Source organism: Buteo buteo, chromosome 25, assembly GCF_964188355.1.
Source record: "Buteo buteo chromosome 25, bButBut1.hap1.1, whole genome shotgun sequence".
NCBI lineage: Eukaryota > Metazoa > Chordata > Aves > Accipitriformes > Accipitridae > Buteo > Buteo buteo.
In genome coordinates, this window is record NC_134195.1 from 12,894,917 (window position 1) to 12,914,065 (window position 19,149).

The 19,149-nt window shown below is 39.5% G+C and overlaps 1 protein-coding gene across 1 annotated transcript; it reads right to left on the reverse strand.

Moving 5' to 3' along the window:
- Window positions 1-339: 339 nt before the first annotated feature.
- CRLF2 (cytokine receptor like factor 2) lies at window positions 340-15,448 on the reverse strand. Its single transcript, XM_075057445.1, has 8 exons — window positions 15,334-15,448; window positions 8,453-8,564; window positions 7,531-7,703; window positions 6,218-6,357; window positions 5,329-5,491; window positions 2,610-2,724; window positions 1,494-1,578; window positions 340-612 (listed from the first exon to the last, which is right to left on the reverse strand). Exons 1-8 carry the CDS (start codon window positions 15,446-15,448, stop codon window positions 340-342), a joined length of 1,176 nt encoding a protein of 391 aa, XP_074913546.1.
- Between the last annotated feature and the right edge of the window lie 3,701 nt (window positions 15,449-19,149).

Consider the following 19,149-nt stretch of genomic DNA (forward strand, 5'->3'; position numbering starts at 1 on the left):
ACTCCATAGTGGAAGGACTGTCTTGGCTCTGAGAACATGTATCATGGAGGAGCTCTTGTTCTCTCCTGCCCATAGCAGGAAAATGGGGCTCAGTTTAGTCTTAGACATAAACCACAATTAGAACAACAAATCCTAACTCTATAAATCATCAGGATGATGTTTCAAACACTGAGCCTGCCCAAGTGATCGTAAGTAATGGGAAAGTACAGATGTGAAACCAGATAACACAGCCTAGTGTCTTTCTTGATGTGAATCTACTCATTACAACCTTTTCTATTCAGCCACTCCCCGTCAGGATCTTTTATGTAATTTCCTAACACCTTCTGCGTTATGCAGATTTTATAACATCACATACATATCATCATTCATTAAAATCTGGAAGCCAGCAAAAGAAGTTATATTGTTGGATGTTGGCATCAGGCAGGCAATCTGAGCTGCTTTGGGGTCATTATTTTCAGCCGCTTCTGAAAAAGTGAAGATTTTTTCCTGAGGCTCCTGTTTGTCACTGTTCTTCTCATCTTCTTGCTGGCTTTCTGCCTCAATGATGCACTCTTGCTCTTCATATTCTAGCTTGGTTTGCACCACTGCATGATCAGTTTTGTCTATCCATTCCTAGGAAAATGAAAATGTTAATGTTGGCAGGGACTGAGATATCAATCAAAAGAAACCTGGCTGTACAGACACTGATTTTTGTTTAGTAATGGCATCTTTCCAGGATAAACCACAATGGAGAGGATGAAAAGGAAGCAATATAGACAAGCAAGACATAAGATAGCAGGACAGAAGAAAGGTAGCATGGCAGAAAAACACACAGGATTCCACAAATGCATACAAACTCCTACTTATTATTGAGATCACATTAAATACATCTCTGTATTTAATCAAGGCCTTTAGAAAACCTTGGATGTGTAAAATACCTGGTGTTCCCTCCTTGATAGACTCATGCATTTTTTGACCCAAGCCCTGACTTTATCTAAATTGAGACTAAGTTTACATGGAGATTTAGGCAACACAGCATTTCTGTATTAAAGCTTCAGTATTAAATTGCATTTCTATCTTTCGTCTTCAGTTTTAGTTTAAAGCTATCTTGCATATAGAAAGTTTTCAGTTTGTCACTGAAACATTATTACTGCTCTTTGATATTGTCATTGGGTTTGAAAATGCAAATATTTGACCTGTCTCCACTCAGAGGAAACTTAGTAGTAATTAAGATAAAGACAGCCCAATTAATACAGAAAAATACATCCCATATGTGACGTCAGGGACTCAAGAAGCAGTAAGAAAACAAAAGCAAAAACTGTGGTCTATTAACTTGACAGCCATTTCATGTCTGAATGTGGATCCTCTTGGTGATGTTGCATAAGGGGAAGAGCTTTCCTCTTGGATCAGAAAGTGCTTGCGGTAATGTCTGTGCAGAGTAAGTATCAGTAGGTACCTTCAAAATATTCTAAACACTGCAGAGTTTACAGCCTTGCTAGGAAGGGAATGTTTACCTGGAAGTTTCCATTATGCTCATTGAAGAGATCAGCAAACATGCATTTTGGATCTGGGATAGCAGGCATGACTGACTTTTGAAGCCTGCAAAGAGGAAACAAAAATACAAATCGGTGTTTTGTTATAGTGCAGTCATTCACACAAAAATCTACTTCAGCACCATTCTGTAGCCACTAATATATTTTACATTACGGTACTCTAGGCTAGATTTTTTTAAAATGTGTTCTAAATTCAAAAAGCAGTTATAACAGCATGACAATGTCATCAGGCTAAGAGTGATATTTCTGCTGGATTTTCAACCAACCCCATCCTAGTAAAATCTGGACTCTCTACAAACTTCCAGATAGTCAGCAAGTGCCATTCAGCTCCATGCAGTACTCAGAGTTTTACATTCCCTGGCCACGTTCCCCTAGACAGGTGGTGCAGAAACCAGCTGTATTGGCTGATTTAGTGAAGACAAATGTAAACTTGAAATACAGAAGTGTAGGAGAAAAAACTCAATTTATGATTGAAAAAGGTTATTAGAATCACATATACTTTCAGCTCTGAAAATACTGCTTTTTTGGCTTTTTTTTTTTGCTACGAAAAAAGCCAAAAATTGGGGCCTTTGCAGGTTTTGTTTGTTTGTTGGTCCTTTGTGGTTTTTTTAAATTGTAGATTCTAAACATGAACAGTCATTCAATTGCAAATCCAAATATTGATATAGTCTTATTAAAGTTGAATGCACTTAAGCTTAATTCAGCCTACTGCAAACAGAGTCTGATGAAAGTTGCACAAAAGAATGTCAGTGCAGAAGAAATAACCAAAATAATTGGTGTCTCAGGATTTAACTAGATTTCTGAAAAAGAGAAGAAATTAAGTGGAAGAGACAGAATTTTATGCTGAAACATTGCCTTTTTACCAGAATTGTTCTGGTTTTGAAAATCAAAGGCCTTGGTGTTTGGAAGGCCAGGATGCATTATCCCTCAAATAGTAATTAAGCTACTAACGTCTACATCTTCATGATGACTTCATTTATCAGATAAGAATTTTGAGTGCTAAGAGACTTGATCCTGAATGATAGCTCTGTTTTCATGACATGGTTATTTAGTAGTCACCAATAAAATCATATTTACCTCTGCCATTTACACAGAAGAATCAAGAAGGTAAGTATCACTAGAAGTACTGCCAGCAAACAACTTAAAACAATTACTGTGTTTGACTGAGATTTTATATCATCATCACATGAATCTAGGAATAATCACAAAAAAAGTATGTGAAAAAAATATTTTTTGCTTTAACAGTAAATGTTCTTAATCATGCTAGAACATTGGTCTTCTTAGAAACAAAACAAAACAAAACAGAAAAATTTTAAGAACAAACAAGACAGGTTCAATTATTCAATTGAAACTGAAAAGAAAAGCCATCCTTCCCCACACCTTGCAACAAAAGAAAATTGTGCTTTTATTTATCTAAATTGAGCTGGTAAGGAGCGGGCTTACAGGCAAAGAGTAGAGGTGTTATGAATGAATCGAGTATTTCTTCTCATCTTCATCACATTGCATTGACAGTGACACAGCAACTTCATGCTAAGATCTATATCACGTGCACCTACTTACAATCACCAAAGCCGCAAGTGCAATTTTACATGTGGCCTAAATGTCTTATTTCCCAAGATAAAACAAACAAACAAACAAACAACATGTCCCCCACCGCAGCAAACAAAAAGCCAGCAAACCACAAGTGTTGATACCCAGAAAGGAACTAGTGGCAGGATATCATCTAACACACAGGTGTATAAAACTAATGCATTTGTGCACTTTTCAACATTCTCAGTGTTTTTCCTGTAGTTTTTGTAACGCCATCTCAAAACTCTACCTCCTGCTACTGACCTTCTGCTCTCCACATAAATACTATAAAAACTAAATGATTATTCATACAGCCTGTCCAGCCTGTTCCACCTGCCTGCGTTGTTCAGCTTGCCAGAAAGCCACAAGAATAATTGTGATCCCCAAGTAAGGTATTCAGAGTCCATGAAAATTCTTGAGCACAGCTTTGTTCATGGCTTCCTCTGATGTTGGATTTGGAGTCAATAATAACTCATTAAAGTTATTAACTCCTGAAGTAAAGTGCTTGCCCCGGTGAAGTGGCTGTGCAAATGTCACTTCTGATCCAGGGGCACCCCGAGCGACTGAACCGTTAGCCTGTCTCGTCCGTGCTGTCCGTCCTTGCAGTTACCTGCTGGCAGCCTCTGGTCAAATGGTCCGGGCAGGGCTGCTACGTGCTCACCTCTCAGAGGTGCACAGGGAGACGTTGTCCTCTGTGTTTTCTTAAGGACATTTGCCAGCCGCACCTGAGGACATGCTTGCAGGGTCACAGTTTGCATGGTGGAGGAGGCTTCCCTGAAGGTCAGCACCGTGGCAACTACTAGTGCACAGGCTACTCATACCTACGCTCCAGGATTTCATCCCAGGTTTGTGTACACAGATTTTCTTCAGGTGAGCTAATAGCCCATTGCATTTTAGAGAACTCAGATCTGGGTACACTGGTGTCCTGTTTTCAACTGGGATAGAGTTAATTGTCTTCCTAGTAGCTGGTATGTTGCTATGTTTTAGTTCAGTATGAGAATAATGTTGATAACACACTGAGGTTTTCAGTTGTTGCTAAGTCGTGTTTAGTCTAAAGTCAAGGATTTTTCAGCTTCTCATGCCCAGCCAGCGAGAAAGCTGGAGGGGCACAAGAAGTTGGCACAGGACACAGCCAGGGCACCTGACCCAAAGTGGCCAATGGGGTATTCCATACCATGGGACGTCCCATCTAGTATAGGAACTGGGAAGTGGGGGTGGGGGATCGCCGCTCTGGGACTTACTGGGTGTCGATTGGCAGGTGGTGAGCAATGGTACTGTGCATCATTTGTACATTCCACTCCTTTGATTATTGCTGTTGTCATTTTATTAGTGTTATCATTATCATTATTAGTTTCTTCTTTTCTGTTCTATTAAACCGTCCTTATCTCAGCCCACAAGTTTTACTTCTTTTCCCGATTTTCTCCCCCGTCCCACTGGATGGGGGGGAGTGAGTGAGCGGCTGCGTGGTGCTTAGTTGCTGGCTGGGGTTAAACTATGACAACTGGACATCTGGGTGTCTCATAGTTCTGATAAAGCCTAGTGGGTGCCATTTTGTGCTTAGCTGATATGACACGAATGTGTTGGGATGGTGTTCAGTCTTTTCTTTACTACAGCAAATCTGGTTTTTGTTTTTGATAACCAGTAGAAATGCTGTTTCCATCAAAGACCTAATTGAAGTCAATCATACTCAGTTGAATATGTCTGTCTGTGGGAAAGCAGTGCCAACACTGCCTTTGCTTCCCTTTCATGTCTTTTCTCCCATACTCCCTGTTTTGATCAATCCAGCACATATGAGCATCAGACTGCTATGACCTCTGGTCCTGTACTTCAACTGGATGTACTTTCAAAACAAACTGCCTTCAAAAATGAGGCATCAAGGATTTTCTTAGGGTTCAGGTTTGATGTCCACATATCATATGTTGACACCCGCCCCCCACCTACCCCCCTATGCATCACATCGCTGTCATTGGTGGACCCTGGATGCTATTGTAACACAAATAATAAGGACACTCTTAACTTTGCTGATTATTGCATAAATAGATAGTGTTATGGGCCATCAGGAACAAAGTGGACAGGAGTTAAACATGGGCAATTAGATACCCACATGAACTTTCTTTGATAGCAGAATATGGAGCAACATTAATTTGCTGCATAATCCCAGCCTATTTTGCAGTCACCCCTTCCCCATTTGTACTTAGTCAATATATGAATGTAGCAGAGCTGTTACCTAATAATGTGCCATTCATCCAAAATGTTTCTGCTTCCCAGTCACTGCTGTAATTAACTACGTTGCAGTAGGGTACTAGCCTCTTCAGTCTGACCCGGAAAGAATAGCATTTCCTTGGATCAAAGCCTTGCTCTCCAACACTGCAACACTTAGAAGTTCTGGACTGAGAAGGAAGGCGTGTCATCGTTAATTGTGTTTTTCAAGACAGTGCTTCAGAATGCTACATTCAGTCATGGTCAGAACTAGGACAAGGGATAGGCAAATCCAAAACCTCAGAACTGAATTTTAACTTCTCTGAGTTTCGAGGAATTCTGTTTCTTGACTGAGAATCACTGTTCATATCTATTCCTCATTGTCTGATATTGAGTTGAAGGTGATAACCATCATTACATAGTGCAGTATGTTACAGTTGCATATTTACAATGTGCAAAGACACTTTGATCCACAAATATTTACAAATTCTTTTTGAGACTAGAAAGGTTTAAGTCAATGAATTGATATTTAGAAATACTTAGCTAACTTTAGAATAAATAAAAATCCTTGTCATCTGTTTTCTTTCATTCTATTTCATGTTTTTTTCTCCCTTTTTCTCTCTTCTTTTCTCTACTCTGCTTTCGGCTTTTATCTTCCAAAACTATTCTATTCTGAATGCATGACCTTTCCCTTAGGTTGTCCTCAGGTCTTTGGCTGGCAACTAGATATAACTCAAAAAGCAAATGATTTCTGGCATGGCAGGGATCCAGGATCCTAAAAATCTGCTTTCTGCTACCAGCTATATTTGAAACCATAGGATGGGAGAACAATTTGGAAACAACTCTATTTTACATTCTATGGAGATGTTACTTCCAGCTCCTTCCAATGTTAATTAAAAATGTCATATCCAACTCACTTGCCACTCTTTGTCAAACTTGCTTTTGTATTGAAGCTCAAGTCTCAAGCACTTCACAGCTCCCTCTGGTTTATTACAGCTTACAGTAACGGTGTCCTCTTTCCAGAAGAAGGTCACATTTTCTGGTCGATTGGGCTTTACTAAGAAGAAGGGAGACAAATTATGCTATAGTCTCTTAAAAAGAAGTAGTTTGCAGTTAAAATTATTGTTATCCATTCCTTGTCTCAATGTTTCTCTATAAGGTGGGCTTTCTTCTTGGAGGACGCACTTTTGTAGCTAACCTCCCTATTAAACATCAAAATGGAGCTTGACACCACGACACTGCTCACCATTTGAGGTGCCACATTCAAAGGTAGATACTATCTCATGTCAGGAACCTATTGCGCGTACTTAAGGAAGGACTCTAGTCTCCTCATACTCCCTGCAATCAAGAGAAAGAAAGAGGCTTCTTTGTTGGAAAGGGACTGACAAATTCAGTACTATAAAATCTACAAGACACACTTATGCAGCTGCTGGAGGCTATGTGGAATATGGTGGGGCATCTGCAAAAAGCACTGGGTGCCTACCTGTGCACAACTGAATCTACCCCTCACTGTATTTTTTTCAGATAATTCTGTGTTGTATATTTTCTGCATGATTTTTATCAGACAAAATCCCTCCACTTTAAATGCTGTAACCATGTGAAATTTCAGAAGATTTTTATAAACTAATCTCACACTAGATGTGAAATATGTATTTGGGGGCAGGAGTGATTTAGTAAAAACTAGAATATCGTCTCTCTACTAGTAGGAGGATGTCTCTTTTACGCTGTCAGACTGTAGCAGAGCCACTCAACTAATTTCTATTGACATCTGATGATGGTTTTATGACAGTCTCTTTGATAAGTAGTTTGCTGATTGCATCCCATGGAAAATGGCAAAAGAATGAAGGGTTGAAAATACAAGAAAGATCACACAGCCAGCACTAAGATAAGAAACTATCAACTTTTATTCATTGTCCTGATATGAATACTGAGCAGGCCTGCACTAGACTAAGCACACCCATATATTTTAGTATTTTCATTCTGATTTTGAAACTGTGGTTTGGGACAAATCTGACTGCCCCATGTAATCTCACTTAGCACACAGGCCTGTGTAACTACTGATGGCAGCAAGGGATGGCAATCAACATGAAATAACTACAGTTTGGTTTTGGCACACACACTAATAACATTTTATACACCAATATAACTGATTTCTTCTCAAACTAAGGACAACTATAAAATCAGTGAAGACACTAGGACTACCAAAGCAGTTGTGATCTTACATACTTACTAAAAAAATCAGATTTTAGGCTTTTAGAAAAAAGCTCTTCACTTCCATTGCTGTTCCTGATAGAGATGGCAAGGGTGGGGCCTTCTGTCTTAAAAAGACATCCAGAATTATAATCTTGATCCAATAAATAGGTGGGACATGGCTTCCAAACCTTGTGCTTGCCTTCATCAAATCTATAAATGAAGTAATATTGGTGAATGGAACACTCTTACCAGTTAACACAAGTTATTTCCTTTTTATTACTGTTCTTTCTTTCTTTTTCCTTTCTTTCTTTTTTTTTTTTTTTTTTAATTGCTCCTACCAAGGGAAGTCTGTGTACGGAATTTCTTGAAGCAGAGGATTTCATAGTGGTGTGAGGGGATTCATTACTTAAACCTAACTGACTTTCCAGCCCTGGGTTTTGATGCTGTCTGTAATTATCAAGTTTCCTTCATGTTGTTGTTGTTTTCTAATAAGAGAATGACTTGCTCAAACAGATGTTTTCATGAACCTGTTTCCAAGATTGTACTGCTAAAAGTTCTTTCACATACACCACCCAGAAAGAAAAGGGAAGGTCAAGTTGTATGACTGTCTTTAACCAAAACATTAAACTTCTGTTAGTAAAGAATGATGTCAGTTAACAAGGAAAATATAAACATATATGTGGAAAAAACACTTTCAATAGTGTAATTAGCATTAGAATTTAGCACAATGACAGAAGAGGGACAAATCTTTCATATGTCTGTTGTGACTGACTATTCAGTAGGCTTATTGATCGGTACACTTCTGTAGCAGGTTGTGAATATAAACAGGTTTCATGCTGGATGATTAACAAATGTTAAAAGCATTTTCAGGCACAGTTCACAGAAGACTCAAATGGACTTAGATATTTCAGCCTCCCAGAGTAAATGCTTTAAGAAGACAAGGTATTGTCAATACTCACGTATAAGAAAATGACACATTCTCGCCAGGAAATAGTTCTCTTGCTGCCCATGTGATCTGCATCTTCTCATTATTGAAATTGATTATTGTGGTCCTAATCACATCTTTCCAACCTGCTTAGAACATTGACAGAGAATATGATTTCAGCAGTAAGTATGAAAATCATCCCTTGAAATTGATAGGCAATTAGTATTTCAAAGATATGTATGCAATAGAGTCAGATCATCATAAAATAAAAAGACATAAAAATATCTAAAATGCAAGGAAACAGAGTAAAATAACCTAGAGAGGTTGAAATTAGAATTTCAAAATAGCAAAATGAAAGCATGCACAGTAACACCAGAGAGCACCCCACAGTCCCTGGGCCAAAAGGTATAGACTGGTTCACATGTATGCAATGCATAGGGCCTATACCTTGAGGCTAACTTTCCCCCATAATACCTGCTAAGGTTTTCTTGCTAAGGAAAACAGTTTGGGAGCTAATGCCACATTGAGCCTGTGTATAAACTGTCAAATGTTTACTGTAAGAAACAAGGGACTAACACCACAGGTCGAGACCAGGTCAAGACCCAGGAGAACCCAGAGCAGATCAGCACAAGTAGGTGTACTGCATATTTAATCTATGTGGTTCTGGCCAATTCCACCTTACAGACAAGCAAGATCATTTAATGTCCTCTGACTCCACACAGGTATTATTTCCTCTCCTGACCTTCTCCTTGTTATAGCTCTTGCTAGGGACACAGGTTTTTTAATTCTGTGTCCATCAAGATTCCACAATCAGTGAAGATAAATCTGTCATTGAAAAATGGATAAATTAAGAAGGCAGAAGGATTAGAAATCTATTTTATATCAAGGAGAAGGACAAATTATTTATTTTACATTCTGTAAGATGAGGAATTATATTTACTTGAACGAACAAAAAGGAAGAAAATGTATCTTGAATGTCAGCAAGAAACCACTTGAGGGTAAAATTTGCAGACTGCTGTCCCCAGACATGAAGTGTCTACCACTGAAAACTTTTGCTGGAATATTCCTGCCTAGCAGGAGAATAGAGGATTTTAGTTTTGATTGCTTTCTACATTTTATCCCACTCTGGATGTTTGAAAGGGTTTAAAGTGGAAAAATTCTAAACCATTTCTTATGAGCTATTTAGCACACACAGGGATCCTGAGTGTTCATGGGAATCAGGCCTAACTACGCTCAGGGTTGGTATCTTTTGCTCTGTAAACAACACTAAGAATGTGAGAAAGGCACATGGGTTCAAGTAACTGTTTTGCCTTTTTTCATGGCTATATCTCAGTGTCTAGGCGTTCCATGACTTCTGTAATTAGAGTTAGTCAAAACATTTTTATATAGATGTAATTGTGTTGTAACATCTTGTTTTGTCAAAATCATTCAAGAGAGAGTTATGACAGCAATCCAAGAGACACTGGGTAGATGTAGCTGCAGGTCCCTGCTATGTGATTCATGGAGCTCTGGTAAAAAAAATATTCTGTTCTTACTCAAGAGAAAGACTTGAAACTAACTCCTCCATCTCCTAACTAATGCCTGCAGGCTTGTTCTGTACTGTTTCCACAAACTGAAAATCTCATGTGTTTTTCTGAAGAATAGAGAAGTCAGTACTATTAAAAGCTGAAGCAAAAACAGAACTTCAAAACCTCAAAAGCTATCATAAAATGGAATTTATCCAGCAAGTTCAACCTCTGTTACAAGAGACTACCTAGGCCTTGTTTCTTATCTCCTCAAGCCCTTTGTAAGTCCCCTCAGCAGGTCTAAGAGATGATCTTGTCTTTAACTAAAGCCACTAAGAAATATGATGGCAAAGTGCCTAACAGTGGATTCTTGGTCTGCAGTTGCACTGACACATTTGAATTTTTATGGACTAAACTCTATCTTGGCTGGGATGTGCAGTATATAGAGTTATGCTTAGTGTAACTGAAATCCATATGACTACTTGGACTTAGATTTTCTATAAAGATAGTTAAATGTATGTTTAATGCATATTTGAGTGTATAACTACATGTTCTCCATCTTTAAACAAAAATTAACATTATAAAAAAGAACATAAACATTAGTGAATGGAGAATACTGTACTGTCCTGAGATTGTTTTATGAGTGTAGAATGAATCCTTTCAATTCCCTGTAGAAGCAACAAAATAGGTACTACTTTCCACTTTTTGATAATTAGTCTGATTGCAGATATTTTTGCTTTGAGGAAGAACTGCTAATGTCCATGCTTCAATTATGAAAATAAAAACAGGAGGAGCACTTGCTTTCTTAATCATATATTTTCAAGCATAATTTATTTAAAAATTAATTTATGATGCTGTTTCTATGTGCACAATAGTTTGGCACAATGACAGATGGCAAAATGCTGTTTGTAGGGCATGTTTTTGAATCAAATTTTAAGTCAAACATGAATAAAATTCTTCAGTTTAATCTCAGAAGGTGGCTTAACATCTCTGCAAAGAGCTGTGCACACACGTCTTCCTGCGCTTGACGAAAAGATTTCAAATAGGCTATGCGCTAAGCAGAGAGGCATGCAATCTCACCAGTGGGACATAACAAAGAGTGGGTATTTGAGTCCTATCCTGGGCGCAGCCAAATAATGCAGGCTGTGCCAGGACCCTTACCAGACAAAGGGTGCCAGCTCAAAACCCTCACTTGGACTTGGGCACCTGGGCAGCCCCACTGAAAAATCCAAGAGTGATTTTTCCATTATTTGGAGGGTGGGGTCAACACCCAGCATTTATCCCATTGCTCTCCGGCGGTGAGGTTGCAGCAGTTGGCCCAGGATGTGAAAGATCTGCTTGCCTTGATTTCTACTGTTAAGCAAATGGTGTTGGGCTTATGTATGAGATTGGTCTCAGGTTACTCAGTACTGTAGAGCTGCTGGTATCCAAAGTCTGAAGGGAATTGTAAAGCAAAAAGGTAACTTTTCACCAGTAAAGTAGGTGCTAGCAGATATCAAATGATCGGTAAAGGTTTTGGGGGAATTTAAAGAATTTGCTATGAAAAATGGCTCTAATCGCTCTGAGGTGTTCAGTCAATTTGGTCACAGGGGCTGCACAGGTATAGAAAAAAGGAAGGAAGACGAAAAAGGGAGTTTATAACATACATAACACCATTAAAAGAAGAGAAGAAAGGAGAGGAAAAGCTTATTTTACATACTTCCAAGAGGAAAACACTGCAATGCTATGAGTTTTATCCCTTCAAGTTCAGATTGGTAAAATAATATTGTACTGCTTAGTCTTTCTGAATGAATTTTCTCTTACCGGGCAGTATAAATAACTTTTTTTTTTTTTAATTATGTTTAGAGGGAAATTGGTGGAAATAACACAGATAGCACTGGTTCATGAATTGTGAGAGAGAGCACACAGAATTTGCTTATGTAAATTTTTTGTATACACCTCAGAAAAACTATGGTGCCAATATTTAGATTGACCTTGCCTCTCAAATAGGTGTTGTGTGCTTGGGAAGCTCCTTGAACCTGTGACTATGTATCCCACAACCCTGACACTGCCAATAGAGAAATAAAATTCGTTCAATCTCTTCAAACTCACAGTGGGTTAGTCAAGGCGTGGTTGGCTCCAGAGATGGACAATAAGGAAACCAGAGGGACCACACAGGATTTCCACACACTAAAGAGTGAACACTAAGTAAAACCTGAGGGTCTGATCTGACTGGCCTGTTGGAAGGCAACAAAATTCACCGATTCATTCTGAACCTTGGACAACACTCATCAGTCTCTATTTTTCAGTTATATTATGATAGTTCTATACTACTTATTAGAGGCTGCAATTTAGAGATGCACACTAAATCTTGGGTTTGGTAATGCATTTTTTTTTGGATGACAAAGAAGAATATCAGTTTGGCTCCAGTCCTGCAGTGATTTATCAATGGACTTAACTTTGCAGGCTCTGACTAGTCCACTTGACTTCAGCAGGATTACTCAGAGCACATCAACTTAACACATATAAATCTTTCTAGGATCAGAACCTTTTTCTGAAAAAAACCCTACATATTATGAATTGAAACTCTGGGATTTTAAGATGTAAATATAAACTCCAGCAACTGCAGTTATTTATGTACTAAAATGGAAGGTAATACATAATTAAATACTTTAACAACAAATAGCACAATTTAATAGAAATGGAACAGAAATTGCAATAAACTATCTGGTGATATATACATATTCTTTCCTGTGCTCTAGTTTTTAAGAACTTCATAAGAAATCAGTCTTAACATAATTAACTATCTCTGTAGGACAGAAAAGGCTTTAGCAATCTCTTACTATTAAAGACTGTGTTTCTAGAGCTCTAGTCAGGGTAAGTTTCTACTGTGCTTTCTAATTTCATCACTTTTGTAGCTTTTTTGAATGTAGTATCATTGTTTTCTGTAAATGTTCAGTAAACACTTGTGTGCATCTTTTCAAATTTTAGCATGTATATGTTACATAATTCACATTTCAACATGAAAACATGCATAGCCTAAGTGAGGTTTTTAAAGTTTGGATTAAATTGACATCAAATCCTCTGAGGATATATACAGGTTATCTGAAATAAGGTATTTCTTTCTAATGATCTTTCCTTTGCCTTTAACTGAAGAGGTGTTTAGTTTCCCTTTTTTTTTTCTTTTTGAAGCACCTAAACACCTATACTTCTGAAGGCAGAATCATTCATATCTTTTGTTAATGGAAAGAGATAGAGAGAAAGAGAAACGAGGGGACCATTTCTCTCTCTTTATGATGGAATTTTTATGAATCCACCTGTAACGCCATGGATCCGTTCTCAGCTAATGTGCCAGCTCTTCCACAGCAATTGTGATTATTTAAAGCATTCTTCTATTCATGACCGTAGAAGCACACAATAGACCAAAGTAACACATTGATCATTATTCTTTGTATTATGATAATGGGTAGATGGAAAGGTCAAAACTACTATGAATAGGCAGTCCCTGGGCTAAAGGAGGGTGGCAGGAACTCTCTGTCTGAGGATGGCCTGCGGGTCCAGCTAGGTATGCAGTATGTTGCAGTGTTGTAGGACACATACCAGTACCCTGGAGCATAAGCTTCGGAGAGAATTAACCAAGTCTACCTCTTCAGTAAAACCAGAGGGGGCCTGGTAGGGCTCCACACAAGACTTCAACCTCACAGGCACTGCTGGGCACCTAGCTTTTGTCAGGACAGAGAAGTGTGGAAAATGCCACTATGGTGTGTGGAGAAAGTACATTTACAGAGGAAAAAAAAAAAAGAAATTTCCTTGAGCAATAAGTTATGCAGATACAACCATGAACAAAAATATGAGCAAGCACATTCCACCTCCAAGCCACTGTTCTGTTTATTACTGAGAAAATATACTATTGAGGGGGAACATTGTAAAAAGGCTCAATGTCATGGAACAGATCAAAAAAGAGAAAAAGGAGAGTCAGAATGTCAATCTGCAAAGATAACAGAATGGAACATGCATGTACTGGAACAGTTGCAACCTCATTGAAGCATAACAAAGAAGAACCACTTTTGATTTCCTGACACTGATGAAACCTGATAAGTAACCACATGTTGAACTTCCACACATTGCAGCACACTGTGTAGAAACTACTGGAGAACAAGACCCAGATCTGAGCCTACAGTCTTTAGTTACCCTTAATACTATTGATCTATGAGAACAGTTTCATTTCACTGATAGGAACACATGTAGGCGAAAGTGCAACTCCTTGTGCACAAGACTGCTGAATTGAATGCACAAGACAGAGACTGAATAGAAAACCTCTTTTCAAGAAAAGGAACAAGACAGCAAGAGAGAAGGGGTTTTTATAGACATTTTGAGACAAGGCATAATCCTTACAGCATAATTCTTACAACCCATCAAACTGAGTGGGTTTTTTTCAGAAGATTGCCAACCATTGCTAGGCATCATAACACTTTGCATCAAATAAGCACCACAAAGGTAATTTTCAACTTTTGTTCCACAGAGTCATGCCATCAGTACAGCATGGCTATAGGTAGTTGCTATCTCAGGATGGGGAAGAGTCATGTCCCCTCACAGGACAGCCAGGGACTGACGGGGGCAATTAACACCAGCGAATCAGGTGGTGATGCATTGCTGAAAATGGTACTTACCGTACGTACTGCAGAACAAAGAGCTGATTTACAGGTTGGTAAGATGAGAGCATAGCTTTAAACTATTTCTTCCTCCTTATAAAAATAATTACAGGGAACTTGTGATAAATTAACAAGAGTGAAGATTAGATTATCAGTCTATGTGTTGGGCGTTATGCTTGATTTCTGTAATAATCAATTTATTTTTGGCAAGCTATAAGTAATGGCATTGCAGACAAACACATGAAATAGAGATGTTCTTATATTTAGCTAGCCAAATCACCAGTCTTTAATGTTATTATTAATTTTGCTGTTTAATAGTATTTTTACCTTCATGCTTTCTCAGGCACAAGATATTGCTGGATATTTTCCCATTGTGTTCAGTCTTCCAAAATACTAAGCGCTGAAGTCTTACCTGGAATCTGTTTTATCCATCTTTGTTCAATGTGAAAGCTAGTCTTTTTTGGATGCAGTATATTCTCTTATAACCTATCCCTTAGACAGTAAGTAGTCCTGCTTAAAGAACAGACACAAGCTTAGAAAGTTCTGCTTTGATTTTTAATTAGAAAACTTTCATAGAAATCTGTTATTATCATCATCATTATTGCTGTTTTTTTCTTAAGAATCCACTTTCATCTCTGCTGGATATCAATTTCTGTTTAGCTGATTTTTTCACCAAAAAAAAGTACTGAATACTGTAACACAGGAGGTATAGTACACACAGAAACATTGCTAACTAATATATCAATTTCTTCAATAAATATCTGGGGTTTTGAACTTACCAGGAGATTGTGACTGAGAAGCCACCAGGTTGCCCAGTGTGAAGATCACTGAACACACTTGAAAGATGAGTCTCATTGTTGGAATGACACAACAGGCTGTGAAGAGATGAGTCATCGTAATCTCTGGACTTTACTATTTGATCACTTTATACCAGAGGCTGGAGTGAACTGGAGGAAATGACTACAGGAAAAAAAGATTGACATATCTCTAGCTATAAACAAATCAGAAGTACGGGACTTCAGAATGCACACCTTCTTCATACTATGTTAAAAAAAATAAAATTAACTTCTCAGAATATCCAAATGAGGACCAGGTAGCTGTGCATAGCTGTGACAACATCCTATCATGGATGAAGACACTGACCTTACAGTGCTCAGTGACCTGAAGCTAGGAGAGGTACAAACAGCCTGCCTCCCCACTTACAAATCAGGAACTGTTCCTGCTAGCAGATGTTTATACTGCCATGCCACATACCTGGTGCGCCTCAGCTGGCTTGAGCCACTTCTGACCCCAAATCAGAGGCAGAAGTTGTGGGCCTTTTTGTGACAGAGACAGCTGAGCTGCTAGGGGTAGGGAAGCTATTACACGAGAGGTAGCACTAGGATGACTTTCCTCCTGTGTTACCTGGACACATATATGCTGCTATAGCTTCCAAATATATCCATATACGTAACGTTATATATATGCAATATACCTTATATATCCATATACCTAAAATGATACACAGAAAGTGGGAAACAGAACAGTGTTTTGCCTGAGATGAAACATATTTTAGAAACAGCAGAACTTAAAATCTCATAATAATCGCAATTATCCTGTCTAAAGAGACTATTATCTGTAGGTCTGCAGTAAACTGGGCTTAGACTACATCCACGTAGTAGTGCAGCAAGCAGGAGCAGTGAAACAGTGGGGTGAAGCAGTTGGTGCTGAGGACTCAAGAGCCACACAGTGTGCATGGGGACAGCGGGGAGTCTTCCCTAGACTAGCACCAATCCAGCCCCATGGGCCGAATGTCTGTTAGCAGTCAGAGTCTGCTAGATGCCCTCCAAGAACACATCTTCTAGGCTAGGCTCACCCGAGAGGAACCCAGTGCTCCACTGTGTGAACAAAAGCATGGGGGCGATTGGGAGATTCGCTTCACAAAGATGGTCCTAATGTGAACTGACAAGTCAGTGTGGCCCTAGCCTGCTGCCCTTGTCCAACAAGAGCTTAGGAAGACAGCCCTGAGTGACAAAGTGCTCTCTTCTCTGGGCCTTCTGGCTACTCCCTTCATGTCCTGGTAAGGGTTTACAGTTTACTTTTCTAGGGACATGTGAAACAGGCAAGCACACCGACTCCCTTCAAATCCAGTCTCTCCCTTCATTAAGCATCACACAAAATAAGGTGCTCCATGAAATCAATAGGTAAAAATAGAAAAGCTAGACCTCAATTCCTATCTCTGTTTCCTAGGTGGTCTCAAGTTTTTTCTGTGCTTGCATCAGAAAAAGTACAGGAACCTTTTTCTCATGCAGGGGGATGCTGGGGTAGATGACTGACTCAGTCATGATGCTTGCAAAGTGGCCGGGGCACACTCACCGTACTGCCTTCTGGAGAACTCACCCCCTAGACTACTTTTTGTCTCCGGTTTCTCAAGTAGGGAAAGTAGAAGTTTGTCTGCCGCACATGGTACTAAGTGAGGAGCTGGATCATGGCTGGGAATATACCCAGAAGTGCTGCCACTTCTGTTTAGGCTTATTTTCAGTCCTCTCGGAGCTTTCCCTAACATGTTCACTGTCCTTTTTAACCCAACAGTACTGTTTGTCAGATGAGATCCTTATCAACTATGTCACATCATCAAAGTCTCCAGCCGGGTGATGTGATACTAGTTTTGATCTGGCTATTCACTTTTCTTGGGTTGGCTACTTTCACTGACTTACTTACCCATTGCATGTCCCAGGAAGACCTATATCTCAGTGACTCTTGGAAACCCCAGCATGACTGTCTGACACACATACAGTACTCTGTTAACCATCTAATCCCTGCTTTGATCAAGTTCCTCCAGGGAGGCATTAATTCCCGGAACTAAAATAACAAGCAACACAGAACTGAAATACTAAACTAGGTTGTAGGTCGTAGGTGATAGTAAATGGAAAGCTGAAATCGCTCACGGTTTCCACAGTCAGCATTGCAGAAGCCAGTGAGATAAACAAATGAAGGTAGAGATCCAAAATTCTCTGGTTCCCCAGGACATGGCAACTCCTACATGTTGCCATTTGAGTTAAAAATGCATTTTCCTTCCAGAACATGTGTCATGAGTGTGATGGAGCTGAATTTGTCTCTGTCTGCTTTTTATACAGGTAAAAAACACTGGACTACGGACCTCCTACGAGAGTTCATTCTTTGGGGGAAAGCGGTGTGGGGAGACAACATGCAAAGAAAAGGTATAAAATACCTTCTGGCTTATAATTATTCTGATTTTGAGACACTACATATAAAACAAGGTCTAATTCCCAAGTAACAACAGTGCATTTTCACTGACTGTTTCCTCCTACCAGGTATTTTGGTACCCCAAGTAATTGTCCCTCCCACCAGTCTCTACTTCCTTTTAAAATACTGAGAGCCTCCTGAAGTCAAACAAAATTACTCCTTTTACTACTTTAGAAACCAAACCTGGGACCTAGCTATTTTTGCTGCCGCTGAGAGAAACATCAGATTTGGGACTTGAGGGATGTAGGGCCTGGGCACCTCCCACCTCCTCCCCATGCAGGCAGACACTGGCCCAACCACCTGCCTCAGGTTCTGCTTTCTGGAAGCCAGCTCTGATTACCTGGTTTGATTTTTTCAAATATGGATGATCCCAGTCCATGAACTGGAAAGCTGCCTGTGAGCCACGGGATCTTTTCTCCCCTGTGTCTTTTTCTGCCTGCCTGCAAGAGCGTAATTGATTAACTTGCCCACATCCTCTGGGTCATCGCTCCCATGAGGTCAAGGATGGAGCATTGGCACAGCTCTTCAAGGCTCACATGCAGCGCAGCGTTGGCACGTTTGGCCTGAGAAAACAAGATCCTTTCTAATACTGCAACTTCATGCAGGAAGAGGGAAAGCAAAGAGTGAGAGTGAGCTGAAAATTAGCAGCCAGGGCTTGTGATTTTAACTGCCAGTAGAGAAAACTCTCAACAAGAGACCCAGAGGACCAGGAGGATGCAAGTAAAGCAAGTAAATCAAAAGAAGCCCTTTTGACTTCATTTTGCACTTTGGATCAAACCGCACAAACAGCCCTTGGCCCTCTGCCATCTCCTCCACCCATGACAGCAGCTCTCAGAGGTGGCTTCACTTGCCAGCTGCAACCTCCAGCACACTCACTGACTTTCATCAGCTTCCTTCCTCTTTTTATTCCCCTTTCTACTATTTCATCAGCGGTGTAAAATGAGTCTTTGATCACCACATAGTTCAGCAAAGCAAATTGTCTCTGTTTATTTTTTGCTTCCCTTAGAACCTGAACAGTCAGCCTGTGAGTAACTTCCATTTAATGTTACTCATGGCCTTGGTAACAGACTCTACAAAAAGCCCCTCAAAATAGTAGAGGTTATCTCTTTTTTGCAGCGAAGATCCCTTGTAATTTTTAGCATTAACAGGAAGTGATTTCAGTGTGCCTTGAGTGGGTGGGATAAAGGGAACAATGACATTTATAGAAAACATTTATAGAAAATAGTGAGTCCCATCACTCCATGACAAATCACCTTAGTCAACTTGAGTCAGTGCAGCCTGATGTTCTGACAGGAGAACCAGATTTGCTTTTGTGATATGCTGCAAAGTCTGTGTGTAAAGACCTCTAC